General features: G+C 43.3%; 2 protein-coding genes across 4 annotated transcripts in view; one reads left to right on the forward strand and one right to left on the reverse strand.

Moving 5' to 3' along the window:
* Positions 1-3,776, forward strand: part of slc35f3b (solute carrier family 35 member F3b) — a 61,931-nt gene extending 58,155 nt beyond the window's left edge. For 2 of the 3 annotated variants that reach the window (XM_023830250.2, XM_023830251.2), the window contains one exon: positions 1,249-3,776. In XM_023830250.2, the coding sequence (XP_023686018.1) occupies positions 1,249-1,490 (242 nt within the window). In that variant the 3' untranslated portion in view covers positions 1,491-3,776. The remainder of the gene's footprint in view (positions 1-1,248) is intronic. The other variant, XR_002840454.2, reaches the window with a different exon arrangement.
* Positions 3,777-4,656: 880 nt separating this feature from the next.
* On the reverse strand, positions 4,657-9,589 carry LOC111853433 (5-hydroxytryptamine receptor 1D). The gene is made up of 3 exons (XM_023830280.2): positions 8,524-9,589; positions 7,950-8,110; positions 4,657-7,327 (listed from the first exon to the last, which is right to left on the reverse strand). Exons 1-3 carry the CDS (start codon positions 8,774-8,776, stop codon positions 5,957-5,959), a joined length of 1,785 nt encoding a protein of 594 aa, XP_023686048.2. The 5' UTR covers positions 8,777-9,589; the 3' UTR covers positions 4,657-5,956.
* Positions 9,590-9,630: the final 41 nt, after the last annotated feature.

Raw genomic sequence — 9,630 nt, forward strand, 5'->3', positions numbered from 1 at the left:
TCATAAACATCTCCTATGGGTCTTGGAAGCCTCACAAGAATTGCCTAGTAAACACTTCAGCCGAACATGCCAAACTTGCTAACTTGTCGATTGCCAAGAGTCAGGACAGCACCATCTAGTGGGATCAGAAAATACAGCAAATTAGTCGGGCGTAGTGAGCCACAGCTACCAGTTTGCAAGAATAACTCATATCATGTTTAAGAACGAATCAATATACTATATGGGCAGAAGTATGGGGACACATCTCTTAATCATTGAATTCGGGTGTTTCATTCAGACCATACTGTCTGGTTTACAAACATTTGTGAAAGAATGGGTCATTCTAAAGAGCTCAGTGAATTCAAGCCTGATTCTGTCATAGGATGCCACCTTAGCAATAAGTCAGTTTGTGAAATTTCTTCCTTGCTAGAAATTCCATGGTCATCTGTAAGTGATATTACTGCAAAGTGAAAAAAGAGAGCAGTTATGTGCATGGCTGAATAGGGCCCTTTGTCTCCTTGTCTTCACCTTGTTGGTTTTCCACTGTGCAATATGCTTATTAAATACAATACACTACAGTTAATGTCAGTAGTAGCTTTGGGGGGATCAGAATCATCCACCTTCACTATTTTGGTACATTTCCTGATGTTTTTGATATCTATTCTATCTATTTGGTATTTATGTATTTTATCAGGAAAAATAAAGGCAATTTTCTGCATGTTTCCTATGAAGCTTTATTTAAATTAAACACTGTGTATTTCCCATAATGATTTGCTCAGGGACACACAAAAATGTTAGGAAGTAGCGTAATATATCTACTGAATCAGGAGACATACAACCTGCTCTGTTCGTAATTTAACGATGTCGAAAGCAGCTAATGACAGACTGCATTCTTAGACGTAACAATGTGAGTATGTTGTGTTTTGAAAATACTCAAGGCGCTGAATTTGGCTTTTGACTGCATCATGACTAATATTTATTTACCTAGCCAGCTGGACAGAGTAAGGAATGTGCCCTTTGCTCTTTGGACTTGGCTACATCCAGTAGGTTTCCCAGCTCTGTGTAAACTGATTCTGAGTACTTAAATCTGGCACAGAGACCAGATGAGTCATTTGGGGGCTGGGGGTGTACCATCCCCAAGGAGTGGTATTAAGAAGCCCCTTGCATTATTTATTGACCTGTTCTGCATGAGTGAACTGGGTTAAAGGGTCTTTACCAGTGAGGTGTGCACTAATGAGTGTACCCTGCATACGTTTTTCTTGCCCACAGTGGTGGATCTGTACACCTGTGAGATCCAGTTCAACACGGTGCGCCTCATAGCTGTCTTCATCATCTGCCTGGGCTTCCTAATGCTGCTGCTGCCCGAGGACTGGGACCAGTGCTTGATCCAGCTCAGCTCCAAGCTGCGCAAGAAGGAGGAGGCCGTCGAGGGTGCCGGAGAGGCAGGCGCCTGTGGGGGACTCAACTGGAGTCGCAGGGCCCGGACGTCCATGTCGACATTCACACACTGACATGTTGAGCCCGCCTCTGAACGCCGGCCAGACCAATCCTGCCTGGCAAGCCGCTCACCTTTTAAAATTCAGCCAGTTGTGCACTCAACCATTCATTTACCGATGGGGAAGAAGCTCCTATTTTTCTGCTCTACCAAAAGGAAGCAAAAAAAGCACAGGTATTATAGTTTATAATTTGAACTCAAAGTCAAAAATATAATTTTTAATGTTTTATATGAAGTACAGCAGTCCATAATTACTTCAAAGTGTACAGTAGTTTGCATGGGTTTTAAATACATATTTTCTTCTTGCCTCACTCTACCCTTTCCCATTCAGCTCCATCACTATTTATCCATTCTTTGGAAGGACCTTTTGCATCACTTACCCGTTTCTGGAAGCCCAGCCAAGAACCATAACAGCGACATCATTCCAAAATCAGTTGCTCAAACAGGGATAATGGTTGGCTTGAAGATATTTGCATACCAGGTCACCAGCCAATGAGGAAAATTCTTATACTCATCCAAAGAAACTTGCCATTGGTGGAGACATTTATTGAATTTTAGCTTATACTGTGGTGAAATTTAATGGTCTATACCTGTCCTCACTGCACTGTATATATTTTTGGTACCGCCTTAATACATCTCTGGGTGGGAGCAGACATGATTGAGGAAGATTTCACACACGAAAGAGAGCTACTTAAGACCGAGAATGTGTTGAAGGTTCAGGAAGTTCAGCCTGCTGGGGACAGTTTCCCGGGAGTGAGGCTTCCCTGAGGCACTGAGAACCATCATGGGCACAGTCCCTAGCAGGCCAGAGCCCCCGTCCCCTCACCGTTGCCGCTGGCCATACCGTGCTTAGCAGTCACGCCGAATCCATGCCTGCTTTGCATGCCGTGTGTGAGCTAAGCAAAGGCAAAATTGGCAAGAGTGCACACATCTTAAGCCTCTGCCACAGCTGGAACTACAGGCCTTCTTTCACTGTACTGCTTACTCTACCACAGATTTTGCGAAAATGTTTTTTTTTGAGTAATAACTATAGCCACATACCAGAGGGTCCATACTGTGATGGTATTTATGAGTTCTGACTCAAGTTAATTTCATTGTCAATGCATATTACAATAATTCACCCAGCAGATGACTATGAATTTAAAGCCTTTAATGCCAGGATGGCAGTTATCTGCTTAATCCTGGGGGGGGGGGGGGGGTGATTAGCATTCAAAAGATTTCTTTTTAGATACTTTTTAAAGTTTATGCTTAGTGTCAATTCCACATATTTTGGTACATAGACAGTGAGCAATTGGAACACTGTGAATAGGTATTGCCATATCCAAGTGAGTAACATCCAGATGGGGGATGGACTTATGGGGATATTAGTGGGTGTGGGAGGTGTGTGTGTGTGTGTGACTGTGATCCTTGGTATCCACCCTGCCATGAATGTATGACTATTTCTCTGACCATCCACATTAAGCTGTGTTCTCCTTCACACATACATCTCAGCCTTGGGTCTGGGCAGTTCTTCATCTTGTCTGCAAAAGCTGCTAATTCTTCACCAAGCACCACATACTACTAAACTGTTCTGTGTGTTGCCATTCATTCATTCTAGCACAGGTGCCTCAGCTGACTGATAGTCTTGGGGGCTGCTGTCATCTTCCTCAGCATGTTTCAGTTGCTGAAGCTCCTTGATTGAGTAACACTCACGAAATGCCAGGTTCCCCAGTTCCTGCTTCAGGAGAACAGCAAAGCCTTTGACACAGAACGAATCCCTGAAGATACAGCTTACATTAGGTGATTCTGTAACTTGCCCAGCCTACAATACTGTATTGTTACAACAGTGTATAGAGTTGCATATTTACCAGAGAATCAGCTTTGCCAGCTTGTCAGGGAGCAGCACCACTTTGATTCAGACTATATCATGAACACCAGATGCCCTAGGAAATACACAACTTAGGCTTGTTTGAAAGCTATTCATGTCTTCATGTTTAACTTGAATGCAAGATAAACAGATGAAACTTAGGGCAGACACCACTCTGTCAGTATACTGAAGTATATATATATATGGTGCTACCTGAACAGAACGGAACGTGGACTCAAAGATGAGAGCATGCGGGACACAGGCTGTGTGGTTCTATCGCCTTTTTTTGCAATAGAAAACATCAATGCTGTCACCCATTGTCATTTTTTACAATGGCAATAAAATATTATATTGTATTCCTCTGGGATTATTGCTAGATGTAACTGTAAACCTTTGTAAGGAATGATGGTTTTTACACTGAAATGCAATGTAAGATCACATTTGAGGAAAAAAAAAAAACCGTGTAAATGAATAAATTATACTTCAGTTTATTTTGTGCCGTCTGTTGTTTTCAGGCACATTGAAATGTAAATTAAACATTTTCGGTATGGATTGAGTTTGGAAGCTTTGTACATGGGAACAGCGGGACAAAAACAGCTACGGAGCTTTCTATGCTTTCAGGTTTGAATTCATCATTGAGAAAGTAAGAAAGGGAACAAGGAAATGAGGCTGGGATACGGGGATTGTGATCAAGCCATACAAATTATATAATTTAGCCTGCCAAACGATGCCAAATGTGCAGCAGAAAACTTGTTTTAATCTGTAACCTACAGTAAGACATACAGATGCCCCTGCATACAGAGGACATAAAGGGCTACTTTATTAGGTCCACCAGCCTAGGGTATGAACAAAATGGACCAAAGTCAAAAAAAAAACTTCAGATGGATGGAAATTAAGAGAATAACACTTTAACCAGCTTCCAGGAACTGATTTTTCCAGTTGTGAGAAACGTAAATGCAGTCCAAGCAACTAGCACTTACAAATGATTATTAGAGGGCAGCAATTAAACTTAAAAAAAAAATAAAAAATATGTTGTTACTAATATTCATGGTTGGGTTAAGCTACTTTAAAAATGTAATCCGGTACCGTTATTAATTACTTGTTGAAAAGTGTAATCAATAATATAATCTAAGCATCTCAAAATAAAAGTAATGTAACAAATTACTTTTAGTTACTTTTGGATTACATTAATGCTAACTAAAGACAAGAGTAAAGAAATGTCAAAAAGATCATCTTTTTATTAGCCAACGGAACATGTGTTAATATATATAAATTATATATAAATAAATATAATAAATTATATATGATACATATACACATTATTATGGAACGCCATTGGGGTAAAAGCCGGGAGTCGGAATACGTCTCCACATTTTTCCCTAGTAAAGAACAAATACCACTACTCGTACAACGGAACGCAGTTTGGCCTAATAATAAAACAATAAGAATAAGAATCCTAACAAAAACAATAGTGTTTCATAACACTACGTACTTTAGACCCTTAATAACAGCAATGAGGAAATTATCCTACGTGAGGATGCAACAACAGACAGTATTATATGTACGTGTTGTCCATGTGATTTGGGACTCTAAAAATAAAGCTGAATTCATGTGATTTGGGACTCTACAAATAAAGCTGAATTCATGTGATTTGGGCTATACAAATTAAACTGAAGTACTGCACACTATTGTGTTCATTTGTAATAAGTACTACTGAAATGCTGGCGGCCTCTTTGCCTGTCCAGCTTCATTTAAAAGTTTTTTTTTTGATGGGCATCCGTCTGGTACAGCAGCGTAGCTCTACTCAAATGGAGTGTGGAACAAAAATCAGGAAAGAGAGCAGTAATAGAGAAGGGAGCCTGGAGCCAGCCACAGGTAGGGGGGACTTACACCGCAGGTACGAGAGATTGAGTACAACATTGAGAACAAATCTCGTGAGAGGCCATCTATGGCGAGAGGCGCTGTTTATGCAGAAAACGGCGCCATCTGCTTCGCATTCTTTATAAACGCATCAGAAATCTGTTCTTCGTTTTCAGATTTATTATAATGTAATCTAGAAATAATCCTGATTTATTACAAAAGTAACTGTAATCTGATTACGCTTCTTTTTCTCAGTACCTGTAATGAAATACAGTCATTTATTTTTGTATCCAGATTACGTAACACACTGTAGTCCGTTACTCCCCAAGCCTGCTAGTACTCCCTAATCTTTTTAATCACCTCAAAAATGAGGGAAATAGTAGGCCTAACACAAGAGGAAAGATCAGGTTTTGAACACAGTAGTCCAGGGCCTCTGGAAGAAGTCTAGTATCTAAAAGTCAGTACTGAAACTATTAAGTGTGAAAAGGTCTCAGCTCCCCACACAGTTATTTAAATTCATTGGCAGAGTATTGACAGTGAGGGATCAGTTTTATATCGGTACTCGTGTTTCACTGGATGGTGATTACCCAACCGTAATGCATCGAATGCCTTTATGATGGGGAAAAACAATCTGTTGTCACTAATCAAACCCCATTTCATGGTTTACCACACAAAAATGCTAGAAAATGACAAACTAACCTATGCTTGTTAAAGAGTAATATACATATTCTGCCTACAAAGATGCGGAGCTCATGCTGTCAGTACCTCAAAGGATCTCAGCACACGTCATGCTCCACCCTTACAGTGATTTCCCCGTAAAAGAATGTCGCCTGCCTATCCAGTGTCGCCACTGCGGAGGGCAGTCTGTTTCCCTCTTGTGGATGGGAGGGCACCTGCAGCCGCTCAATTTTCCCACAGGCACATTCTCCATTGCTGTCCTGCCATGCAGAGCAAGGGGGGGAGGAGGAGGAGGAGGAGGAGGAGCAAGATGAAGAAGAGCTGTGCGGCAAGAAGATGCTGCCCAAGTGTTCTCTGTAAGCATTGGGGATGTCAGACTCCAGAGAGAAAACAGAGGAGCGGCAGGTTGTCCTTTCTGAAGTAGCGCTTTGGTGACTCTGTTGAGACCGAAAATGCGGGATCGTTAAGGTACATGGTGCTCGACAGCCAAGCCCTTCATCCTCCATCCCAGCATGTCTCCCACCTCCACTCAGTACAGCGTCTCCTAGCCTGGCTCGCAGCTTGCGCCTGAGACTCCTGAGCGCCCCCTGGAAGCGCTGGCTGAGCAGTGCATACAGCAGGGGGTTAATGTCGGAGTTGAACAGAACCAGCCAATAGGAGAAGGTGACTGCTGAAGGTGGGACCAGGCTAGTGCGGCGGGACAGGGCAGTCTCTATGGCCTGCACAAGTGCTACTCCGATGTAGGGTGTCCAGCAGAGAAGGAAAGCAGAAATGACCAGCAGGAGGCGCACAATCCCATGGTGGGGGTTGGAGCTGTGGTGCTGATGCTGGCCGCTGCTCTGGAGGTGCGCAAGGAGAGATGGCAAGCGTCGTCCCCCTGATTGGCTGGAGGTGCTGGGGCAGGACTGGGGACCAGCGGCAGCATCTGGAAGAACTGCCCCCAAAGCACTCCCATCCACGGGGGCCTCGGAGACGAACCGCCCACTCAGGTAGTACACCAGCCTGGAGGTACTGGGGGCCTCCTGGCACGGGTCCGTGGGGCATGTCGGGGCCCGGAGCCTGCAGCTACGCTGTAGGTGGTCTTCCAGGTCGTGGATCCTGCGAGCGTGACAGCGGGCGACCTTGACAATCTTCACGTAGCAGAAGAGGATGACGGCGGCCGGTACCAGGAAGGAGAGGGCGGCCATGAAGGTGGTGTAACTAGGGCTGCTGGACCAGTTGACGGCGCAGCTGTACATGGGGGCCACGTATTCCACGCTGCTCCAGCCAAGTAGGGGCGGGCAGCTGGTGAGCATGGCCTGCAGCCAGATCCACACCACCGCCGAGCCCGTCCGCCAGACGGTACACTTCGAGCTGTACCTCAGGCAGTCCACGATGGAGTAGTAGCGGTCGAGGGCGATGGCGGCCAACGTGAGCACCGAAGCCGTACAGTAAACGGAAGAGGTGTACCCTACGTACAGACACAGGTCCTGGAGGAGGCAGAAACCCACACTATTCACAACAAAAAAACCCAGCACACAGGTTCAGTGCTAGTAACTATCTATGTAATATGCTACCACTTGATGAGGCAACAATAGTTTTTTTTTTTTCTGGAGGCAACTTATATTCACCCCCTAATAACGCTCCATACTTTACTGGGGACATTCAGGTTAAGGGCCTTCCTCATGGAACATCCTTAACGATTACTGAAAATCTAATATTAGTATTCAGTTTATATTCGATTTTCTGTTTAGATTTTATATTTTTAAAGTTTAAGATTTTTAGTATTAATACACTCTGCCAGGCCGATGGTGAGTCAATGCAACGTAATTTCTGATGTGCACTAACCGGTGTATGTTCTGAACGACAATAAATTTAGTAGCTATTCCATTCTATATACAATATTAGCTGCTTAACCACTAAACATGCCTAATTCCAACTTAAGTCCTCAATTTTTAACACTTCAGCCGTTTGACAGACAGCGGGTTATACTAAAGCCCCAGACAGATTTGTAGTTTGTTTGTATAGACCGGTTATTCTTTTTAGTATCGGGGCACACATATCACAATGATAAAAGTGCAGAAAATTATATTGCCGTAATTTCACACTTACGGTACAGCTGACCCAGCCGCTGTTCATAACAGACACCGCCACAAAGGGCATGACGCCAATGCCAACGAGGAAGTCGCTGATAGCGAGGTTAATTATAAGCACCGATGTTACCGAGTGGAAGGTCTTGGTGGCAGCCACGATCACGATGACAAGAATGTTACCTGAACAGAAGCAATTAATTAAATATCCGCCCCCTCTGACAACACACTTTTTTAGCATCTACATACATATATATATATACAGTACACACACATATATATATATATATATATATATACACACACACTCATAGATAAATGCATACATTCGGTTAATTAAAACTATAAACCAAATAATTAATAACCTGAAAGTAATATTTCCTTTCAAATATAAAACTGACAGCTTAGCTTAATTCACTTTATAGAAAAATCACAGTGATTAGTTATGTGTCGGGTTTTGTAGTGTTTTTAGGTCCAGTGGTGAGATAATTGGGCCACATTTTTTTCTATTAAATATGAGCGATCAGGATAACGAAGCAAGACAGAAAGACTATAGTATTAATATTATTAAACAGCACTAGGTTTCACCTACGCACCAGTGACAGCGCCGAGGCACATGAGCACGATCAGCACCTCCATGAGCAGGCTGGTTTTGGAGGACGCAGTCGGCGGGTTCCTCGTTGAGTTCAGGAAGGAAACGCGCATATCGCCAAGGAAATGAGAGCCTGCAGCCCAGCTGGCTGGCATGTCCATCGGAGCTGGATCCAGTCTAGGCGCCTGCCTGCTAGATGCCCCAAACAGTGGCAATTGTGTCCCAAACGCAGGTGAAGTTGTGGATTCCCCGCGCATGAAATTGCCATGAGAGCAAAGTAGTTTTCAACATGGTAAAGACTGCATAAGTGCCGAGGAGCAAGGAATGGCACAAAAAACAGCAATTAAAACTGTTGCTATATTACTGACGCACCGATGTTCTTTCACTTACATCACCCAAATAAACACTGTGAGCGGCCGCCTCCTCCCCTCCGATCATCTCTCCTTTCCCCACCTCCCTCCGTGCCAGTGTTCTAACCTGGCGACCCGTTCCCATCCTAGCGGTTCACCAGCACCCGGCCCCACCTCGCCTCACAAAGCCTTACCGGTAAATCGGTAAAAGGGGGTTCGAGGAGTTCTTTTCGTTACAAGAACGGAAAATCAAATACGTTTCGTTCTTTTTTCTAAGTGAAAAGAACAATACAAATAACAACCACAGAACAAAATATTTGACATCTGTGATTGTCGGTGCCGACAAAGATAATGACATTGATAAAGCGCACATTGCCTATTTAAACAATGATATCATTTCCAAAATTGTTTGGTCAACGGGATGATAGGGTAGAAATGAATAACTGGCGCACATTGCACTCTCACCGGTTTCAATTCAAAACATACCGACTTCCCTGAAAAGCCGGGAACTGCAGCAGGTTCAATGTAGGTTTAAACTGCCACAAATTAGTATTTTTTTATTGCATGCCCCCTGATAGCACCTCTATAATAAAACAGATAATGTGGAATAGCTCTGGCTAAATTAACAGGATATTAAGTTTTAGACCTATAATTAATACCAGAAATCAGTATTAGTGGAAAATGGAGAATTACCCGCACAGAGGTGCAGTGACCTGTAGAACTGACCAAGTGAGCAGACCAAACTAGCCAAGGCACAAAAG

Source organism: Paramormyrops kingsleyae, chromosome 3 (genome assembly GCF_048594095.1).
Source record: "Paramormyrops kingsleyae isolate MSU_618 chromosome 3, PKINGS_0.4, whole genome shotgun sequence".
In the NCBI taxonomy this organism is placed as follows: Eukaryota; Metazoa; Chordata; class Actinopteri; order Osteoglossiformes; family Mormyridae; genus Paramormyrops; species Paramormyrops kingsleyae.

Coding starts and splice junctions, on each gene's coding strand:
- LOC111853433 (XM_023830280.2), bottom strand. CDS start 8,776: ATGCGCGGGGAATCCACAACTTCACCTGCGTTTGGGACACAATTGCCA. Junction 8,111..8,523: donor GTGCCTCGGCGCTGTCACTG/GTGCGTAGGTGA, acceptor GCTTCTGTTCAG/GTAACATTCTTGTCATCGTG. Junction 7,328..7,949: donor GCGGCTGGGTCAGCTGTACC/GTAAGTGTGAAA, acceptor TGCCTCCTCCAG/GACCTGTGTCTGTACGTAGG.